The sequence below is a fragment of the Rosa rugosa genome, chromosome 5 (assembly GCF_958449725.1).
Source record: "Rosa rugosa chromosome 5, drRosRugo1.1, whole genome shotgun sequence".
Lineage (NCBI taxonomy): Eukaryota > Viridiplantae > Streptophyta > Magnoliopsida > Rosales > Rosaceae > Rosa > Rosa rugosa.
Genome location: NC_084824.1, coordinates 36228110 through 36251085, shown reverse-complemented (window position 1 = coordinate 36251085; position 22976 = coordinate 36228110). Strand labels below are relative to the sequence as shown.

The window sequence follows — 22976 nt, the reverse complement described above, 5'->3', positions numbered from 1 at the left end:
TCACACCGGAAATCTGAAGCCAAAACCAGCCTGCAAACAACTCCGAGCAACACCCCTCAAGGGTTCCCTGAATGTTAGCATCAATCCCCGTCCATCAGCAAACCGAGCGGCGTAGGTGAGGCCTATGCTCGGGCCTCCACCGGACGAGAGCAATGTCTCAATCTAAAACCCACCGCTGACCTAGGGTTTTGGAGAGCTCTCAAACTATCTCATTCTTAGTGGAATTTACGCTCTACCTCCCTTAGATATAAATTCAAAGGTGGAAAACAATATATCTCAACTTAAAAATAATTTTTTTTCATTATTGAATTTACATCTAAAGTGAATGTTATTGCTATTACATTACTAGCATAATAAGCATATTTTGAATAAAATAACGAAACAGAAGCATATTTTGAGTAAAATAAAATAAAAAGCATATCTAACTTTTGTTTGAGCAACGTTAACATGGAAGAGTATGGAAGATTTTACAGTTGTGGGAAAGACTGTACAAAGAGCTATTTCTCCAAAGAAATCAAACGGTCTTGAGTCTAGGGTTTGCGAATTCCTCCTCGTTCGACGGCGCTCATGGTCAGCGTTGATTCGCCTCGCCGATAATTGCCTACTGCCGGACGGGTGTTTGGACACTATATGCATGGAAGTCTCTTGGGAAGGGTGTTTGGCTAGATGGTTTTGCGATAAGTACCAGACGAAGTCTTGGGCGTAGTGGTCATTTGTACAAGGAATTCGCGCTTCGTCAAGGCACTTCCAGGACTGGCGACATGATGGAGGTGCTAGGTAGTGGTGCGGGGTGCTGGTTAGGAGCCACTATATCGTGGCCTCGTGGGACGTTGGTTCGGCGCGGCGTGGCTCGATACGGCCTGAATATGGCAGCATGACATGGCATGGTGGCGTGGATTGCGGCGGCGAGGTCCGGAGGAACTGCACCGGATCTGTGTGTTGCCAATGTTACAGGAGATATACTTTGGGCTTGGGTCAAGCCATTCTTTGTTGGGCCTTGAGTTGGACATCTTTCTTGGGGCTGCCCTCTTGGGCTGGTAATTTGGGCTAGGTTGTTTTTTGCCCTAGGCCTATTTATGTTTTTAGTTAGTCTAATTTCAATAATTTCCTATTCTCTTAGGAAGCTATGCACTTTGTGCGCACTCTATATACCTCTAGCGTCTCTGGAGTAGTACTAAAGGAGGATTCCCGCTATGTCTACATACATGAATGTCTAACGAGTGGGTCTATTTCTATGTATCACTGTGAGTACTACAACTATCTTCTTGTTTATCTGTAGATGGCAGTGGAATGGTATGTAACGGCCTATTCTGACTTTAGATGAATATATTGGCACCCAGTTTTGGGTTTGATTCAAAAAGAAGAGTATGGTAGTTGGTTATTGCTAATTTTGAACTTTTTGCTTAATTGCAGCGATTGAGGGTATTATTAACCTCATCATATGAGGGTGATATGTACATTCTTATGTAGTAGCCTCATGATTTTTTTGGAAAGTGTAGCTTGCTTAATCTTTAACAAACTTGGCCTAAAACATAAAATTAATCAAGTCTCTACGTGTTTACACCGGGCACTAGACACATGCCCAGCCACCGGAAATACACCGCCAATTATCAAAAAACTTCCAAGAAGCCCATCGGAATGCCCACCGGAGATAGCAGCCACCAATCATGCCCTCCGGAGTCACTAACAGTAGTCGGCAAGGCATGGTTGAACGGTCACTTATGACCTAGGTGGGCTTGCAAACTATCCTACATGGGGCTGATGGGAAAATAAACTCCCAAAACCGTACTCTAAAAGGGTCAAATACTTCCAAATCAAGTAAGTCCAACACTCTACCCTTTTCGTACCGTTACTTTGTCAAATTGTCCCACCAATATTGATTTAGGCATCGGAGGGTTTGAAACCGGCGCCCCCTGGTCTCCCTTCTGACCCACTCCTTTCGTGTACAGGTATACGGAGCAAGGCAATCCAACTAGCGCTGGGACCACACTAACGTAGTTTTATTGTGGAATTCTAGTTTTTTTCTCTCTCTTTGTATACTTGTATTCATGCAGGTGCCATGGGAATGGTAACTTTTAGGGTCAAAATATTCTTAAAATAGAAAGAAAAGCAAAAAATATACTTTTAACAGCCTGATTATTGCGACCCATTGTCGAAATTGCCTTGTGACTTCATCTTCTTTCCTGCAGCTTGCCTATCAAGTTCCCCTATATAAAGGACCCCAATTTCCTTATTTTGACAGACTAAGCTCGCTCGCTCTCTCTCTCTCTCTCTCTCTCTCTCTCTCTCTCTCTCTCTGCCCACTTATTTTGTTCCATTTAGCTACTTGGATTTGAAGATCACATTATCAGCTAGCTTGTTTATCAAAGATGAAGGTTGAAAGAGAACGAAGATACGCGCTTCTGCTTGCAGCAAAGGATTCCGAGTACGTGAAGAAAGTGTATGGTGGCTACTTCAATGTGTTTGTTGCAGCTTTTGGGGAAGAAGGAGAGAGGTGGGACTTGTTCAGGGTAGTCGATGGCGAGTTTCCGGAAACGAGTGAGCTTCAAGATTATGATGGGTTTGTGGTCAGTGGAAGCCCTTATGATGCTTATGGTAATGACCACTGGATTATTAAACTCTGCTTTCTCTTGCAAACTCTGGATGCCATGGAGAAGAAAGTCCTCGGAATTTGCTTCGGTCATCAGGTAAACATTCAGACCAGAGAAATGATCTTCGTCTCCTAACCTAACATTTAGTTTGAGAAATTTCTAATGGTTTCTAACCCATTGTTCCATGACTTTGATTAGGTGTTGTGCAGAGCACTAGGAGGAAAAGTTGGGAAAGCTTGTACTGGGTGGGATATTGGACTGAGGAAAGTAAACATAGTGAACGACCTGAGCCCATTTAGCTTCCTTGATGACTTGGATGAAATCCCAGCTGCCCTTTCCATCATTGAGTGCCACCAGGATGAGGTTTGGGAAGTTCCCTTGGGTGCACAAGTAATAGCCTTCTCGGACAAAACTGGGGTAGAGATGTTCACCATTGGAGGTCATGTTCTGGGCATTCAAGGCCATCCAGAGTATACTAATGACATCCTTTCCAATCTCATCGATCGCCTTCTCAATAACAACTCCATTGAGGTAAATCTAGTGTGTATAACTAGATTACTAGTTATATATATGTTCTTTTTCTTTCTTTATCCTTAGTTCCTTACTAGTATATATATATATCTATGTTCATATTGAGAACTTGATACTAGTTTTACTTTTGTAATTAACATTTGGGTTTTCATATTACAGCTAGGTTTTGCTGAAAACGCAAGATTCGGACTGCAAAAAGCGGAGCCAGATAGGAAGTGTTGGGAGAAAATCTGCAGGAATTTTCTCAAAGATAGATCGATTATCAAGTTAAATTTATGAGAGACGATTTGTTTTTAACTTGTTTACTCGTCTTATTTTGGTTTGTTATGTTAGTAGCACAAAATTAACCAATTTAGTGACGTGGTTAATGTATATGACCAAAATTTGTAATAGTGAACAACAGTAATAGAAGAGCATACATCGCTTCTCAATAATGTCAAACTAGTTTTTCTTTATTAACTTCGTCCTTTTTTTATTGGGTTACTATAGCACCCTTTAGAAGTTGATGCACATAGATATTTTTTTTTTTTAGGGAGAATTTCTTAAATGGTCATTCACCTATGACTCATTTGACACTTTGATATTATTCTGGTCACTCAACTATTACTCTATCAATCACTTTAGTCACTTTGCTAAATCCTCTATTGAAATCTCAGTTAAATACACAATATTTTTGTAAATTCGCATTTTTTAGAGGGTAATTTTATCAAAATCTCACTTTAGCCACATCTCCCAATCATTCCAATTCAGACTTCTCAATTTTTCACAATTGGTTTGGACAAAAATATTCTTGATATTCTGGCAAAAACATTTTTTTTTACCGGAAAAATTAACTGAGTGAATAAAGTGAATATCATAGTTAAAGTTGAGTGACCAAAATGATATATTTAAAAAGTGAGTGACCAAAGTGTCGAACAGATAAAAGTTGAGTGACCATTTGTGATATTCTCCATTTTTCTTAAATCTTAATATGCATGTCACTTAGAGTAGTTTGAAGCGTCATTTTCTCCCAAACTTACAAAATGTTCCGTCGAAATCTCAAAATCTTACCCAAAAAAAAAAAAAAGTTAGATCTCCCTATTTTATCGATGACATGTCATTTTTTAACCTCCAAGTTTTGTTACAAATTAAAGGAATAATAACTTTTGTGTATAAATTTTACTTTAGCGTCATTTATAGGTGCTTCTATTCATACCTCTAAAATAGATATTTAGATCTCTTCACTTATTAGACCTCCAAATCACTTTTACAAATATTTAATATGTTAATTATAACTCTCTCGTTTTCCCTCTATCCCCTTAGCTCATAAATTCTAAACAAAGATCAAAGTTCTTCGACATAATTCAATAGAAGAAGGATCATGAGTTCTCCTTCACTCAATCCTGTTGCTAATTGCTTAAATTGGTAAGACGAAGTCGGAATCGAGTTGTGGTACAAAAATTTAACTTTGATGTGAATTTCAACTAAGGGACTAGTAATTTGTTTGATTAGGCAAAGGTGTGAAATTCAACCAATGATCTGGAAGGACATATATCCACATATGTGTGTGTGTGTATGGGAACTTAATCACCAATACTACACACACACACACATATATATATATGGAGAAAGAGAGAGAGAGAGAGAGAGAGAGATACATACAGAGCCTTTCTAGTGATAGAACCTTTTTTTTTTGTGGCCATTTTATGGGATCGCTTATTAATCTAACTTTTCGATCACATTAGCATCTCAACCGTTTAATTATTAGGTTTACATGAGTAGATCACTTATGCAACTTTTCAGCCAAATTAATAATGGTTAAGGCAACATAACTGTTATTTACAATTATAAACATGAACGGTTCAGGTTGGACAGATTTTATTCGTCCATTGATTTAATCTAGTTCGATATCTTAACAATCGTCAATTTGGCTGAAAATTTGCATAATTGATCTATTAATAAAGTCTTAGGAACTGAACGGTCAAGATGTCGATATGTGGTCAAAAAGTGAGTCCTACAAAGAATCCTTTAAAATGACCAAAAAAAGAGATCCCTTAATGAAAGGGCCCTATATATATATATATATATATAGCCCTTCTAGTGAGGGATCCTTTTTTTTTTTTGCCAATTTAAGGGATAACTTATTATTAGACCAACTTTTCACATTCAGTTTTTAGGTTCCTATAAGTAGATCAATTTTGCAAATTTTAGCCAAATTGATGATCATTTAGGTATTCATAATAGTGATTTACTAATTATGAACATGAACGGTTCAGGTTAGACAGATTTGGTTCGTCCATTGATTTAATCTAGTTCGATACCTAAACGGTCACTAATTTGGCTGAAAATTTGTATAAGTGATCTATTTATGTAGACCTAAAAACTGAACGGTGGAAATGTTAATATATGATCAAAAAGTTAGTGTAATAATCGATCCCTCAAATTGGTAAAAAAATGAATCCCTTAGTGGAATGGCCCTATATATATATATATATATATATATATATATATATATATATATATATATATAATTTTATTTTTTTAGTAGTGTACGATTCACAAGTTGATGATTTGGAGAACTTTACTAAGATTTCTGAACATCAGAATCCTAAGACACATTCAGTATAGGCTAAAACTTGGAACTATATATATTGAGTAATCATTACTCTAAGGAATTAGATTATTATTCTGGCCACAGTAATCAAAAGACAAGTAGAAGCAGTGACCATGAGCGCCCAGAGTAAAACACAAACAAAGGTACACCATTTTTTTTTTTTTTAGAAGAAAAGGTAAACCATTATAAAACTGCAAGATTGCATACTTTTGAGCAGTAACCCTTTTTCAACTTTGGACAGAGACAAACCTTTTAAAATCCACTTATCCACCACACCAGCAAGGCATATAAGAAGAACGAGCTTCATTTTTATTATATAGCTGTCGACGAGGTTGCTATTGATTCATGCACTGCTATATTTAAATTTATTTTCTTTTTGGATCCCATTTGGCTTCACTTTTCTAATATTCCAAGGTTCCTTTCTCATTATATTATCTCGAAGAATATGGTTCCAACATTCTCATTGCAATATACAGTAGTATATTTGTATATAATGTCAGGTTCGTTTCGAAGCCACTCCATAATTGGGAATTTATTTACACTAAAGAAAAAAGCCAGATCAAGGGTATGAACACTTCTAGTCGAATTATCTATTGGGTATAGATTTGGTTTGCTTCAAACAATAATGTTTCCATCAAAGTAAAAGAAGAATTAGCGGGTATATCGACCCAACCATGTTACAATATACTCATATGTGATGTATCAAATGAGTTGTTGCCCGATATGTGGACATAATTTATAATCGATTGCTTAAGATAGGTAGTTCCTAGATCGTGAGAATAAGGATGAACTTAGCAAAGGATGTGTTTCCTTAATAGATGTGCCAAGTGGGCCGAAAGGTAACCAATGTTGCATCTAAAAGATTATATTATTCCCAACCAGTCTTGGAATATCTGTTCCAAAGACATTGGCATAAATTGTTCCAAAGCAATCCAATCCAATCCAATAGTTAAACAAACAACTCTAATTCTATTCATACTTCTAAAATAAATTTGCGGACCTCCATATTTTTTTAAGTGGTAGATGATTTTGTCAAGTTAAATGAAATTAAGACCAGGAAAAGGAGGAAAAAAAAAGTCATGTTTTCTTATTTTCAGTCGTAAATATTCCTTGTCCAACATTAAAGTAATTAAAGTAATTATTCAATAATAAAGAATCAAAGCACCATTTAGCAGCCTTCAAATGTGGTATTGGTTAAGAATTTGTCTAGATGTTCTCCTCCTTTTTAAACTAATGTTCTAGATTTCTTTGAATTCAGGAATTTTTTTTTTCCAATGTTCTTTTTCGCGTCAAGAATTATCATCTGCACGTAAACATTTCATGAATGAATTAAGCAAGATTGATATCTTGATATCTTTGTTTAAGTACTTATACATGATTTGCAAAGTTGTGGGTTTATGGTTTCACTATGCCTTTTCTTTTGGTCATGAAACTACTAGGATTTATGGGTTTTGCAATACAACAACAGGTGATATATATATATATATATATATATATATATATATATATATATACTATTATTAAGAGAAGAGACTTTGTTAGACAAAACAGAAAAAATATACCAAAATGACCCTAAAATATTAAAAAACTATACAACTCATAAAACAGATAGGGATGATATAGTCAAATTACAAAATAAAAAGAAAATATATAAAAAAAGGTCAAAATGAGAAACAGATAATCAAACTACCCACTTTCATAATTCCATGAAAAACTACCGTAAATAACTTCCCACTCTCTATTAAAAAAAAAAATTCAATTTTCACACACAGTGTGTGGGGCCATCTAGTATATATATATATATATATATATATATATATATATATATATATATATATATATATAATGACCTTGATTTTCAATTTAATTTCTTATATTTTGTGTGGAATTAATAAAGTTCATTTGCACGAATTTTAGTCTCAAAGACTTGCTCTTTCGGGATTATTTGAGAAATCGAAATATAAAAAAATAACAAAAGCTCGAAACGTACGATTTTAGAAATTGACTTTTTATACGTACGGAATTTGGGAATGCTTCCTTCATGAAAGTTGTAGAGAGCGTCGATACGAGTTCGTGCATATGTGGAACGCAAAAATCGGAGTTCTTACGAATTAGATATCTCTTTTAGAAGAAATTTCCAACTCGGGTATATAAGGAAAAAACCCTAGCATTTTTGGAAACTTTCCATTTTTCACCCGGCCTCCCTTTTTGGAAACCATTGTTCATCCTCTCTCTCTCTCTCTCGGCCGAACCCAGAAAAACAGAGCACAAGGCTCTCCGATCAATCTCTCCCTCCTCAAGCCACCCCACGATGTCGGACCACTGCCTACAGCTCCGCCTTAACCTTGCGCAGCTGCCGGAGGCAGTCTTGCGCCTCGGCACGGCGGGAAACGGCGGCGGGAAGCTCCGTCCGGTTTAACCCCTATTTGGTTCCAAGCTTGATAACTCGAGCTACCAGCCACCAATCCTCACCAAACTTCATCCACGAGCTCGCCTCAACTTCCTGAAGCCCCCAGTAGCGGCCTTACACGGCGGCGCAGCCTGTGATGGCGGTTGGAAGTCAGCCCCGATTTAGATCGAAAAACCACCTTCCAACCCGGACATCTCGAGTTACAGTCGACCAATTCTTGTGATTCTTGGCTTGGTGAGCTCGCCTTGAGTTTCTGAACAGATCTCCAGAAGGAATCGAGGAGAGTTGTTGAAGTTCTTACGTGGATCGGAGCACCTGCCGGATTCTAGAAATTTTCCGGCCACCGTAGCTTCTAAGGTAGATTTCGATCCCTTCCTGATGTTTTTTGATATCATGCCTTTAGAGTTTTTTGATAAGTATGATGAGATGAAGAGGAGCAGCCCGGCCCCGACACCATTGGTGGTGGTCGACGGCGGCTCTGCCACTAACTCCGGCGGCCCTTTCCGGCCACCTCCGGGGGTCAAAAATATAGTTTCTGTACATTTTTAGATTCTACATCTCAATACGATCATTTCGATGTATTATACGCATTTTTTGGATATCGTATGATTTAGTTATGAATTTTACAATTTTGATCGATTCGATCGTTTGATTTGTGATCTGTGAAGATCGGACCGTCCGATTGACTTGTAATTTTGTTATATTGATCGTATGACTGTCCCAATGACTTTGTGTGGTCATGGACGATGATCCGACTGTTGGATCATTATTAAGTGTGGTTTATTGAATCGGTTACTAAATTAGGATCGTGTTGATTAGGTGATTGACGGATCGATTGAGTACGATTTAGGATCGTTGTTTTTAGGCTGTTGAGAAGACGCAACTGGATTGGAGGTGAGTAAATCTCACATTGTTCAATTACGAACCGAATTATTTAATTGTTGGAATTGTTGTGATAATTGTAAATCGTTTTCAAATTTAATGCTTTGTTTGAAATAATATGAACTCGATCGACTACGGTTCATAGGGCTACGGCTCCCAGGTAAAAAAATGAATTTAAGTATAAAATGAATTTCTTGGTTTTAAAATGTGTGAACTATAGTTGGTATTAGTGGTCATTCCTGCGTGAATGACTACGTATATATATATGGATTAAATTCTGTTTAGTCCCTGTACTATGACCATTTTTTCGTTTCAGTCCCTGACATTCTCAATTAATCTGAAAAGTCCCTAACGTCAAAATTTCCGTCTGATTGGTCCCTCCCGCGTCAAATTAGGAGTTGGCCTTAGGTGAAATGTCCAATATACCCATATGTTATTTCTTTTTCTCATTTTTTTTTCTTTTTCCTTTTTAATTTCTTTTTTTCCTTTTTTTCTTTTTTCTTTTTCCTTTTTAATTTCTTTTTTGCTTTTTTATTTTTTATTTTTCCTTTTTAATTTTTTTTTCTTTTTTCTTTTTCATTTTTAATGACCATCGTATCTTGCTGCATCGGTAGCGCCACGTCGGCGAACCAATCCAGATCGACCCAAAACCCCAATTCTTGTTCTCCATGTCGGCGGCCCTTTTTTTTTTTTTTTTTTCTTTTTCCTTTTTAATTTCTTTTTTCCTTTTCCTTTTTTTGTTTTTATTTTTTCCTTTTTAATTTCTTTTTTCCTTTTTCTTTTCTTTTTTCTTTTTTCTTTTTCCTTTTTAATGACCATCGTATCATGCTGCATCGGTAGCGCCACGTCGGCGAACCAAGCCAGATCGACCCGAAACCTCAATTATTATTCTCCACGCCGGCGGCCATTTTCCTTTTCCATCACTATTCTTCTTCTTCACTTCTGGTTTTGGTCAACTTGGCCATCAAAAACCATCATTTCAACCAGACCCAAAATCCAAATCACCATTTTGAGCAAGACCCAAAAACCTCAGGGTCTGAAAAAATGGTAGTTTTCAGTGAAAAGTTTCCAAATTGAGGCTTGATGTGGAGAGAGAAAGTGAGATTTGAGTGGGAGAGAGAGAAGTAGGCTGTGAAAACAAGAGGGGAGTGGTTTAGCGGCGAATTTCCGAGCTAATTGGGATCTGCTTGTGTTTGGGAGATGGCGTCGGCGATGATGGAGGCGAGGGCGGATCCCAACAGAGGGAGATGGCTTCAGAGAAGGTGAAGAAGTGATCGATCAGCTCCTAGCCTCTTGCTTTTGCTCGATGTCCATCTCTGCACCGCCAAGCTAGGTCTTTGCTGGGTTTGGTTTCAATTTGGGGAGAGAAACAAATGGGTTGTGGAGTTTGATCGGAATGGAATTGGTGGGTTGATGAAGGAGAAAGTAGGCAAAATGAAAAGAAAAGAAAAAAGGAAAAAAAGAAATTAAAAATGAACAAGAAAAAAAGAAGAAAAAGCAAAAAAAAATTAAAAAGGAAAAAAAGGAAAAAAAATTAAAAAGGAACAAGAAAAAAAGAAGAAAAAGCAAAAAAGATATTAAAAAGAAAAAAAAAGGAGAAAAAGAAATTAAAAAGAAAAAAGAAAAAAAAAGGAGAAAAAGAAATTAAAAAGAAAAAATAAAAAAAAGGAGAAAAAGAAATTAAAAAGGAAAAAGAAATAACAGAGGGGTATATTGGACATTTCACCTAAGGCCAACTCCTAATTTTGACGTTAGGGACTTTTCAGATTAATTGAGAATGTCAGGGACTGAAACGAAAAAATGGTCATAGTACAGGGACTAAACATAATTTAATCTTATATATATTTACGTGGAATATATATCTGGATGGTGTGGCATTGTGATATGTGAAATTTTGTTGATTTATATTGTTGAAAGAGTTATTTGGAGTTGTGATGTGACAATTGTGAGTAAGAAGGTTTCAGTGGTAAACCTGGGTTTATTCTGAGGACCGAAGGGTCTGAAGTTTGAAGGTTACAGTGGTAACCTGGATTTCTATTCTGAGGGCCAAGTGGTCTGAAGTTTGAAGGTTACAGTGGTAACCTGGATTTCTATTCTGAGGGCCAAGTGGTCTGAAGTTTGAAGGTTACAGTGGTAACCTGGATTTCTATTCTGATGACCGAAGGGTCTGAAGTTTGAAGGTTACAGTGGTAACCTGGATTTCTATTCTGAGGACCGAAGGGTCTGAAGTTTGGTCGTAAGGTTGAACCTCGGCAGAGGTGACAGGTTACGATTCAGTTGAGTTCGAGTCTGTCGTTGTTCAGGGAAGGTTTTTGTGGTTTTTCATTTGTGTTTACGTGAGATTGAGATTTCTATGAATTCTATTGCTTTCTTTAATTGTAATCTCCTGAACTAAAATTCGACGCAGGGATTACTATATTTTGAATTGGGTGACTTTGGTGATCTCCTGAACTAAACTTTTGATGCAAGGATTACTAATTGTTACCTAGTGTGATTGTATGTTTGGTTGTGTTTGAGATCTTAAATGTTGTTGCTTTAATTCATCTCACGAATTGAGAAATTATAAGCATGCGTGATGTGAGTCACTTTAATTTAGTTTACTCATACGGGCTGAAAAGCTTACCGGGTTTGTTGTTTACAATCCCGGTGCACTATTCCATGGTGTAGCGGTTGTTCCTGCAGGTCAGAATCCCCATGGCTGAGATCGAGGCGAGGAGTACAGGCAGCGCTAGGTTCATAACCCATTTTTGTTAGCGTACTGCTATTTTTGGTATGCTCCTAGTGAGCGTTTACATTTGTATATCCATTCACTGGATTTTTGTAAACACTTGTAGTTGTTACTTAGATTTATTTGAAAAAGTTTATTGTAATTATAAGAGTTGGTTTAATTATCGCGTTTCGGATTTGAATATCTTTATTTGAAATTCGAGGCGTGACAAATTATCCATAGCAAGGACTCGCTCTGAAATTAAAGTGCGAGGTTAGAGTTTATGGTCACTTTTCAGTCTCATATCCACATCTCGACCGTTCAGTTTTTAAGTACTAATGTATAGATCATCTATGCAAAATTTCAACCAGATTGATGATCTTTAAGGTATCTAACTCGCTTAAACCAATGGATGAACTGAATCTGTCCAATCTGAACCGTACTAGCTTTAAGGCAGTTATCAATTCCTTAACGACCATCAATTTGGCTGAAATTTTGCAGAGATGATCTATACATTAGTACCTAAAAACTGAACGGTCGAGATGTAGATATACAACCGAAAAATGACCTAAACTCTAAAAGCGCACTTTAATTTCAGAGCGAGGATTCAGTTTTTAGGTACTAATATATAGGGTCATTCCACTAAGGGATCCTTTTTGTTTTTGCCATTTTAAGAGATCCATTGTGAGAGCCACTCTTAATATAGAGATTAATATATTTCAAAAATTAAGAAAAATCTTAATAAACCCTTTACAAAAGCCATTATGTAAAACATTACCTGATGTGGCCAGCAATTCAAATTATCAATCTTATGCTTCTAAACATTTCAATAGTCCCAAAATCATATAGCAAGCATTACGACAATTCTTTGATTCACAATCCCAAATAAAATGCATCATCACATGGGTTTAACAATTACGTTGGTCCAATCCCAACTTCAAATTCACCCATTTGTTACGCCTCAAGTCTTCACAGGTTAGTAAAAAATGAGCCTGCTATCTGACAAAAGTACATACATTTTCTTACTTTGGTAAATGTGCAGCATATCTAAACATGGGCAAATCAGTTACACTTTCTCAGTGTTATATGGCCAACAGGAAGTTCTACAGAGGTTTATACAAATGTTACGAGTAGATGTTCATCTTTTATGTCCAAAACCAAAGAATCATGATGTGATTATATAATTTCTTCCTCTCTTTTTTTCTTCTTTTTGAGTTCCGTTTTCTTTTTATATGTGCCCACATTTCTTGATATGGGCAATCAAGAACACTGGACATACAACAATTGTTGACAGAGATCACCTAAGGATAGCTATGCAAGCAGTTGGTGTTCTCTTGCGTTTCTTCCCCCAGAAAATATCCACCTTACAAATCTTTTTCTTGATGCCAAGATAGCCTTGACAATTTGATGCACCGCAACAGCACTTCACCTCGGGTCCAAATTGCACAAATCTACAAAATGAGTACTCACAATATAAGGCACCAGTCAACTATGGCTATTTATTCTTAGTTAGCTTAATCTTCATATGTTATAGGACTTCATCAAACAAAATTAAACTGAAAGAACAAACTGTCACTCGTTGTAATCCAAAAAAATCACACAAAAGACCCTGAAAAGAAGTAATATTGGGGGGGGGAGGGGGGGAGGAACAGACTACATCAAAAATGAAGAGGAAACTTGAGGAGTGAGATTGTTTTAGCTGGAAACCTATGCAGCTCAATGGAAGAGAAGCAATTACAGCAAAGGGAAAATGCAACAATAAACCAGGCAAAACAGTTTATCGCACAGGTCATCCATAAGGTCTTAAACATTGGCAATCTAGTAAATATGGAAACACAATTGTCAGGAGCTACATGTGTGGCATTAGGCACTATTGCAAAGGACTTCTGATATCAGAATAATGCAATATTCTGGTAATAGACTAATAACACAGTATGGGATTAACAGACAGAAATAACATTAGGTCAAAAGATACCTATAGACTAATAACTACACTCTAGTTCACTAACATTAGGTCAAAAGATACCTATAATCATATGTTAATGGCTCTCCGACTTCTATTGATCTTGCAGCAAACACACCGACACGTGTTTCCCCCTCAACTTGCCTGCAAAAAACCAACTTACATTATTGATTAGCACTTGGGACCTAATAGTGGGTTAACATTTTATTCTAATGAGCAGATAAAGAATTCAGTTGTATTACCAGTGGATTGTATCACTGTATTAATTTAATAACGATTGTAAATATGATAAACAAATAAGTAATTTTGAAAAGAAAAACAAAACAAAACAAAGTGGAACTGCTCAGTTGGACAGTGTTAATCTGGAGTACCACAGATGGAGACTATTTCTTGCACCCACAATTCGAGCATCAAATTCTAAACATATTACTAGTTGGCTGGAACCCAGAAAAAATCTTGTTGAAATGTACTGGATTTACTTAGGAAAATTTGATGCTCTAGAAGTCCATAAATCTTGTCTGATGCATATAGGATCCATAATTAGTTGAGATGTAAACTATGATATGCACTATGTTTATAGGACTGTTATGTTTAATGATTGGTCTGACCATAAATGTTGGCTTAACAAATTATCATATACATATTGTCTGAAAATTCAACACTCGAATGATAAACAGGAGTACTGTTTCCCCAAAAGAGCCAATATTCATGTTTAAACACGAGCATATAGGATACATAACCACTTCAATAATTATAAGATTAAAAACAACATTGAAAGAGCAATCATCTTAACAAAATCTGGAAGTGGGTACTATCTCAAATTGCAAAGCAAGATATAAGTAGTTATGTCAAACCACACTAACCACTTTTCAAGGACACAGTTCGGATCACAGCTGTGATTTAGAAATCGTGATGGATTTCCTTTAAAAGTAGCGTCGATTGTGAAGTCTTTTCGAATTTCACACATATAGAAATTCTTCACTTCTTTGTATTTCATGTCCCAAAGCCTTTGTTCGCACAACGCATCATTAATAACTAAAAAAGCAAGAAAAAGTAAACCGCATCAAGGGATTGTAGAAATTGTAATGAAAACAAAAAGGAAACAGCAAATTTAGTGTTTGGGTGCTGTTGTAATTTCAAAACAAAATCATCACTTTCTAATATACATATGTGTGTGTGTATTACATTACAATTAGATTGCAGCTAAAGCTTATGTCTTCGCTGTTCTAAGAACTAGAATTTACATTACATATGTGTGTGTGTGTGTGTGTCTATATGTATATATCATATGTATGTTCATAGTTATTGATTACAATAAAAGCTAGATGAAACTACCTTCGCCAATATACTCGATTATGAAATCGCCTTTCTTAACAGATTCAGCTGCCTCTGCTCCCCAACCACAGTGTGCGGTCTGAGATGAAGTATAAAGGATTGATAATAAATTTGAATTCCTTGGTCACCAAGGGACCAGGGCAACATTTCTGTAATAAACTTTACTTGAATAAAATTCAAAGTTGGCAAGAACTTGATGTTGTTCTAAACTACACTTCTTACGTTGACGATTCTGATCTTCTTCTCCTTCAGAAAAGGACGGTTTGTGCAATTTTCAGAACAATGGCAAGCCTTTGAACAGCTTATGCATTGAACCCTGTTAAATTAGTCATGTCACAATGAGGCTTCGGATTCATGAATTTTCAATTTAAATGCATGCATTAATCAATTTTACACTGAGGATTAACTGTAAAGAGTGAATGAAATATAAGGTACTACTTCAGTTTAAAAAAATGCGGTGAAGTGTCAATGCATAAGAGTGAAAAACATGAACCAATGTAAATAAATCATACATATCAACAGCTATAACATGTCAAAAATAAAACTTCATTGATCAAAATAATTGAAAAATACCTGCAAACACAATCCAGAGAGCATACAGAAGTGCAACCTCTGCATCCAACATCATCATCAACATCATCTCGCTTCTTCTTGACTAGGTAAATATCTGACTTCAGTCAAGGTAGGTGCCATGCTCAACATAAACAAAGTTGGTAGATCTTGATTTTGACCAAAGAAAATATAAAAAATAAAAAATGAAAAAAAAATAAAAATAAAAATAAAAAGCAGAATAACAGCCATTAATCTTACTTCCCATTTTTACTTAAACCATTGCATACATCTGCTTAAGTGAAGACTTTACCAACCACAAGTAATTGATCAAATGGAACAAATATTAAGGATACTACGCCTGATGTGCGTATATGGAGGAGGCTCTATATTGTTCTCCGTGTGTTTCCAAGTTAGGTCAATCTTGAACTCCTCGGCAGTGTAAGGCAGAGGCAAGCGAAAGAATACCTCCTGAATGTTGAAGAAAAAATCAATATTACTGGTACGTAGTTGCTTTCTTTATAATTAAACATTTTAGAAATTGAACAGGATAAGTATTTTCTGAGTTTTAATACAACGCTGATAGTAAAGAGGTATAATTTGTAAAGGAGGGTTATTGTAAGGTTCAAATAAAAGGCATCCTTCCTTTGAAAAAAAAAAAAGTATAATTAGCAAACTACACTATGGAACTTTCCAAAAAAAAAAACTTTGTTAAGGTCTTGTCAAAACCCATAGGCATGGCTACTACTGTCACAAAAAAAAATTCTTTAATCATCATCTCGAAGGAAGCAAGAATTGACTGCCAAAAACAATCTTACATATCCTTGAGTTCATGGTACTGGTTGCATATGGGCAAATAGGTTTCAGTTAAAATAAATTTCAAGATAGGCACAAAGAGAAAATTGATTTCCAAAGTGATCCGGCCACGACTTTCTATGGTACTAATGAAACAACTTGTTTTCAAATTACTGAAAGCTTGGCATGTTGCATACTGAACTAAGGAAGTATAATGCCTGACATGAGTAACCACATGATGATATCACTAAAAATAATAGTCTGATCTGGCTGTATACATATAATGTTAAATACTTCAAAATTGATATGTTTTTCGTTAGTCTAACCTCTATATTGCTTGCTGAAACTGCATGCTGCTCATTCAACAAATACACCATTCCTGTCAACCAGCCTAATCAATGAAAAAATACAAACGACGAAATAAAACTTCAACAAAACTACTAAAGTATAAAATATCTTATGCTAGTTAAAATAAACTCAAACTGTAAGGCCACCTCAAAAGCATTTGCTTGCCCAAGATATATAAGAATTTATAATGTCTCACATCAGAAGAGTGTAGAAAAATGAAATCCATGATTGCCAAAAATGGAGAAATTCATACTTCAAGAAAAAAATGATGTCCCAGATTGGATTTACTACTAGGTTTTTACCACTTGTTACAGCTAATAGAGCACCTACAATCTAAAGGCCAAATGAGAAGGCCCTGAACCACAGAAGTTCTAACTTGACTTTTCTTCCTGCAACTCATTACTGAAAAGCTCGAGTTTTTGAACAGGATTTAGTGTGTTCTTCATGGAAATATAGTAACGCAAACAAACAATAATGTTCTGCACATTCAAATAAAAAAATAATGACATATAGCAACTGATGAAGGAAAGAAGAAATTGACCTTCCTATCCTGCCACCAATCTGCTGGATGCCTCCAACAAACAGCTCTCCCTGACTGGTCTATCAAATGCATCACTTTATCCGGCCATGGTGCGCATTTATCATGTGATGCTATAGTGCAACGTACACACCGCCAATGTAACCTCTGTCTACAAATGAAGCATGCCTGCTTATTGGAAATGCAACTGATGTAAGCATTTCTGCAAGTACAAACATCTTTTTGTGGTGTGGAAACCGAAAAACCAAAATATCATTAACTGATATTAAGAGAAACGTGAGAAAACAACAGAGAATAGTTCAAACAGTTTTGTTCTATATAAGTAAGACAGAATGTAGAATGTTATAAACTACAGAAAAGATATAAAACAAGATCCCAGTAGCAATTTATAATTAAACTCCTTAAATAGTATAGTGGAAAAAGTGATGTTAAAGATTCTATTACAGCATGTGGCTTAAAGTCTCATTAAATTTTCCATTACAGCATTGCATACAATACTTAAAGATGAATTATAATTTCCATTGATAAGAACTGTATTAAGGTGTCTCTACCAGCCAGTATAGCATTCTGTAAGGCTTGCAACAGAATCAATGTAACAAAAATGGTCAGCTGTTTTGCCAAACATCAATGGATCAACCTAATTATTATGTGTTGTCGAGTTGCCTTTCACACTCTTGATGGTAAGAGAGCTAAATATCATGGCACAAGAAAATAATAAAAATAGAAACTAATTTCAGGATTGCTATATTGGTTATAAGAACTTACATGTTGCGGACACGTGAACTTTTTGGTATTAGAGATCCCAGGCCTTTCCTTCACACATTCCCGGTGATAGAGTCCTTGACAGCCACGAACAGAGCATAAGATCTCCTCCCCAGGGCAGACAAAATTATGGCAAACAAGGCACTCGGCCTGAAAAAGGAAAAGTGCGCTTTGTGAGTGATCATAAAAAAATAACTAAAACTAAGACAAGCATCAACTCAAGACTTTCATTATATTGGGCAAAAGGAAAACTTATTGGCTAATTAACATTCCAGAAAGGAACTCACCATTTCATAACCATAATGATCAACTTAGAGATCCAACTTACAGCCCATTCTCCGCCCACTCAAAACAAAAATAAACTTGAGGAAAGAAACATAATGTAAGATAAGTGGACTCCCTTATCTTCCCCAGAGTCATGTGAAAAACACCTCAAGTCTTCCTAAGAAACAATTCTTTTCCAGACCTCAAATTCCATTTTTATATATAGTATATCTCATCAATCACCTAAAACCATTTGTGTATCAAAATCTGTTCTCTAGCCAATAGAAAAGAACGTAGAAACCCTAAATTTTCTATACGGCATCTAAAGAGCAATACGTATTTCATATATCAAAGTTCATGATTGTCACCATTACAGTCCTATTACTACAACATATCCTAGCTTGACCAATTGCATACAATCCTTATAACCACCTCAATCATCGAAATTCCGTTCGACACCATCCAACAAGACTAATGTACATTTTGTTTCCATAGTCATTTCTATCAATCCCAACCAAGGTCATAAAATGTACAAAAAGAAAAAAAAAATACTGGTTCTGGACTCAATTAGCTAAAAAGAATCAATTTCTTACTCCTCTTCCCCTATTTTTTCGGCGAGCGGAAAGAAAAACAAAACCAGAGAGGAAGATTTACCAATTTCTTCGCACCGCAAAGGAAAGGCAATGAGCTGCGGGTCTCAGGAATCCCCGATTCCATTCTGTGGGTGACCCAATCCCTGACATGGTCCTCCAAACTCTTGCAATTGGAACTTCCAGCACCGTTGGCGTTGTGCAGAGTCGCGAACCCCATCGTCCTCTGGTCGCAGTCGCGGTCAAACGCTAGGGTTTTGACCGAGCTCTCTGTTGTGGCCGAGTGGGATTTGATGTTAGGGCAGTGAGTGAGAGTGACGGTCAGAGAATCCGAGATAGAGAGATTCGCGAGGTCCGGCATTGTCGGTTTGGAGAAAATTGAAGGATTGAAACAAGAGAAACCTGCATCTATCTATACACAGCAGTGAAAAAAAAAAAGTTAAGAGAGAGAAACAGAGCGGGACTTTTGGGCGGGAAAGCTCGGATGTGAAAATATTTGCAGAAAGAGGGCAGTCGGCAGAGACTACTTAATTGTTGGAATTACGAGAGTGCCATTGGATCCCACTAAATGAAGAAACACGGGCCTCGTAATGCCCAAACTGACCATAGAGAACTGGAAAATACAGTATTGTGAAGCCCACCACAACACGACTACTTAAGATTAAACCCAATTACTCCTAGATGGGTAAACTGAGCAAAACCTCAAACCCCAGGTAGAATTACATTGATAATGAATCACAGAGGTTCTAATGAGAACCATTAAAATGAGGACTTCCAATCTATGGTTGTGAGACTCACTTTTCGATCACATTTCTGCAAATCAACCGTTAGATATTTAGATATTCATGAGTAAATCATTTCTTTTTGTGAACTACGTGTCTGGATAACCCAAAGTCTCGATAGTTAGCTCTCAATCTTCCGGTTGAAAAACAATGTCGATGAAGGCGTGTAGGTGCACTATTACGTGGTGGAGATTGTAACTTTCCATGAATTTCTCATTTCTCCCTCAACGACGGAACTTTGCTTATTTTTTTTTTTTTAAGGATCAACGAATCAAATGATAATTTCTTCTTTTTTTTTCAATTTTTGTCTCTTCTTCTCCCTCTGAATCAAACTTTTTCTTGCCATAATGGTTCAATTCCTATTAGTATCAATGATACAAGTCAGATCCTAGATGTCGAAATATAAGAAGGTAGATCCCTTCTCCGTTGAAAGAAATGATATTCTCGCGGATACACCCCCTAAAATAATAAATTAACCAAACTTCCCCGATGTAGAGGCAATCAAGAAAGCTGCATAAGTTAACATATAACCGACAGAAAAGTGGGCTAATTCAATTAGTCTCGCTTGTACAATAGAAAGAGCGACCGGTTTATCTCTCCATCGAATCAAATTAGCTAGAGGTGTGCGTTCATGAGCCCAGGCTAGAGTTTCAATCAATTCCTGCCAATACCCCTGCCAGGAAATTAAGAATACAAATGCAAACTTTCAACATAATTGTGATTTATGAACATAAAAAGTTAAAGTTTGACAGATTTGGTTCGTCCATTGATTTGATCTATTTCAGTACATTAACGATTAGCAATTTGGAAGAAAATTTTCAAAAGTGATCTACTCATGCATACATAAGTATATATCTAACGGTTAATTTGCCGTAATGTAATCGAAAAGTAAGTCTCACAACCGTTGATTAGGGAGGTCCTCATTTTAATGGTCCTCATTAAAAACTCTACTAATGATAGCTCTACTAGGATATGTCTTTAATTCTTTTTAACTGTACCCAGCAAATATCTAACTACACTCAACAATATAAATTGTGATTCTTATTTCCTGTATTTCCCCTTATTGGTATTAGGGAAAAAAAAAAAAAAGACAAACAACAAAAAACTGCACTTGGCTACACACCGATGGCGATTTTCTTCCTCTTCCGTTATTTCTTTGTTTTCTTCTTCGATCTTGCCTCTATCTATCTTCCTCTCACGTTTTGTAGCCAGCCACTTGAATTGCTCCTCTTCAATCTCAATTTTGCTTTCATATATATATATATATATATATATGTTGACTAACTTTTCCGACCGGTAATCATTCATACTGATATAATTTTTACATGTCCAACTAATGAACAACGGGATTGGTCAAATCCCTTATGTTTTCAGTATTTAAAAAAAAAAAATCAGTTTCAGCTAAAAAATAAAAGGAAGAAGAAGAAATTCCATAATGTAAATAGGGAAACACAAATATGTTTTTCCTCAATCATATGACCGTCTAAATTCAATTATGCATGCTTTTGATTTTATTTGTATCCAACATATTTATCGAGATAGAAGCAAATAGTGTAGCTGATAGATTAGCTCACTTTGCTAGTTTAGATCATGTTATTGATATGTCTTTAGATGAGGCACTTGCGTTCTTACAGGATGTCATCTATTGAGGATACGTGTATTTCTAATATGAGCGCTCGAGTTACAGGTATTATGTCCCCCTCGACGTGACAAATTTTAATAAATAATAATATGAGCGTGGAGCTGAGCAGCTTGACTACGTTCCAATCTTATTTAAGAGGGATGTTGGACAAGGTGGAAGAGTGCAGTTTAGGGATTATTCAGGCAAAAAAAATTTCCTCTCTCTCTAATTTTTCAAAATAAAGGGTGATTTTGGAAATGTAAAGCAAAATATTGAAATTGTGGTACATTTAGCAACACCCTAAAAGCAAGGATAGGGGTTTTAGAACGCGCCTCACGCGCCTGGTGTCTTTGAGAGAGAGTGATGCTCCGTCCGGCGGCGCGTCCTCGTGGCGTCGTCGTCGGACGGGTCTGTGATGGTTCTGGGCACTCCGGCGGGGGTTTCTGTCTTCGGCGTGGCCCGGGAAAGGTGGATGAGAGGTGGAGGGTGGGTTGGGCGGATCTGTTCTGGTCTGACTTTCTCCGATCATGGGCGATCATAGGGGTTGAGCGGCATGGGGGTGTTGTTGGTCGATGGCGAGATCAGGGGTCACTGTCTCCTGCGATGATCGGGTTGCTGCCTTAGGTTATTGGGTTGGGCAGATCGGGACTTCAATCTCCGGGCAGAGGCTATCCCGAAAGGAATCTGTCACGCCTTGAGGTTTGGCCTCAGATGTTGGCCGAGATCAATGGGCGGCGGCGTGATTATGGAGGGTTGATGGTGCCGGTTCGTTGGCGGAGGATTTGGTGGCGGGGTTGGACGCCTGGAGCTCGTTGGAGGCGGAGTTGGTGGCTGGATTGGGTGACTGCAGCCCTGGAATCCTGTGGGGAGAATGGAGGTTGGGCCAGGCCCAGGGATTTGGGCCCTTGCTGGTGGGCTGCTGCTGTTAGTTGTTTAATTAATAGTTGTTTTTTGATCGTATGTTTGTTGTTTCTAAATAAGTTTCTGCCGTAGTTTGGTAGGAAGGAATGGGCTTCGTGCCGGTTTATGCACTCTATGTGCCGTGTCTGCTCTAGGTAGGCTGCGAGTTCCTTGCATTAGCAAATGGTCCCACCCTCTTAGTGGCAGTAACGTGTCTGCTCTAGGTAGGCGGCGAGTTCCTTGCTTGGTCAAATGGTCGCTGCCTCCTAGTGGCAGGGTGAAACTTAGTGTCACTGGATGTATTTTCCAGTGGCAACATGATGGGAAAGCTGTGCGTATGGAAATTATGCTATGCTGTAATCGAGTTGCAGATCGAGTTATCTTTCCGTTGTGTCACCGCTGTGTGACCTGTGTCAAAGCAAATAGAGTCGCCAGTAGAGCGATCTTTGCTAGTTGGTGCTTAGTTGAATACAGTTGTTTAGTGGAGACTCATGATAGTATTTCAGGATGTTCTCTCAGTGCGTATTGTAATCAGGGGTTTAGGCTCAATGTCCCCCCCTTGTATTCGACAGTTTCATTAATCAAGGCTTGAGGGCAGCCGCACCACCCTCTCTTCAAAAAAAAAAAAAAAAGCAACACCCTATGTCTTTAACCTTTATGACTTTATGTGTAATTTTGTTTAATTACAAATAAGTCAACAACTCAACATTTAAAAAATATATATATATGCAAGAACTCTCAAAAATCTAGTTCATAAGTAGTACTGAAAATAATTGAACTAAAAAAAGATGAATACATTATTGATAATAATGAAA

General features: G+C 37.0%; 2 protein-coding genes across 2 annotated transcripts; one reads left to right on the top strand and one right to left on the bottom strand.

The window, feature by feature from the left end:
* Positions 1–2255: 2255 nt before the first annotated feature.
* On the top strand, positions 2256–3556 carry LOC133710753 (gamma-glutamyl peptidase 5-like). The gene is made up of 3 exons (XM_062136890.1): positions 2256–2687; positions 2790–3122; positions 3282–3556. The coding sequence occupies exons 1-3, from the start codon at positions 2370–2372 to the stop codon at positions 3399–3401; spliced, it is 771 nt and encodes a 256-aa protein (XP_061992874.1). The 5' UTR covers positions 2256–2369; the 3' UTR covers positions 3402–3556.
* A 9092-nt stretch (positions 3557–12648) lies between these two features.
* Positions 12649–19297, bottom strand: LOC133710519 (histone-lysine N-methyltransferase ASHR3). The gene is made up of 11 exons (XM_062136608.1): positions 18923–19297; positions 18008–18154; positions 17246–17410; positions 16683–16709; positions 15918–16032; positions 15586–15679; positions 15235–15328; positions 15013–15091; positions 14541–14712; positions 13741–13821; positions 12649–13165 (listed from the first exon to the last, which is right to left on the bottom strand). The coding sequence occupies exons 1-11, from the start codon at positions 19217–19219 to the stop codon at positions 13012–13014; spliced, it is 1425 nt and encodes a 474-aa protein (XP_061992592.1). The 5' UTR covers positions 19220–19297; the 3' UTR covers positions 12649–13011.
* Positions 19298–22976: the final 3679 nt, after the last annotated feature.

Excerpts from the sequence above, each read along its gene's own strand:
- LOC133710753 (XM_062136890.1), top strand. The coding sequence starts at position 2,370 with ATGAAGGTTGAAAGAGAACGAAGATACGCGCTTCTGCTTGCAGCAAAG. Across the intron at positions 2,688-2,789 it reads GAATTTGCTTCGGTCATCAG|GTGTTGTGCAGAGCACTAGG; the intron begins GTAAACATTCAG and ends GACTTTGATTAG. Across the intron at positions 3,123-3,281 it reads TCAATAACAACTCCATTGAG|CTAGGTTTTGCTGAAAACGC; the intron begins GTAAATCTAGTG and ends TTCATATTACAG.
- LOC133710519 (XM_062136608.1), bottom strand. The coding sequence starts at position 19,219 with ATGCCGGACCTCGCGAATCTCTCTATCTCGGATTCTCTGACCGTCACT. Across the intron at positions 15,329-15,585 it reads TCTCTGGATTGTGTTTGCAG|GGTTCAATGCATAAGCTGTT; the intron begins GTATTTTTCAAT and ends CTAATTTAACAG. Across the intron at positions 13,166-13,740 it reads CCATTAACATATGATTATAG|ATTTGTGCAATTTGGACCCG; the intron begins GTATCTTTTGAC and ends CTCATTTTGTAG.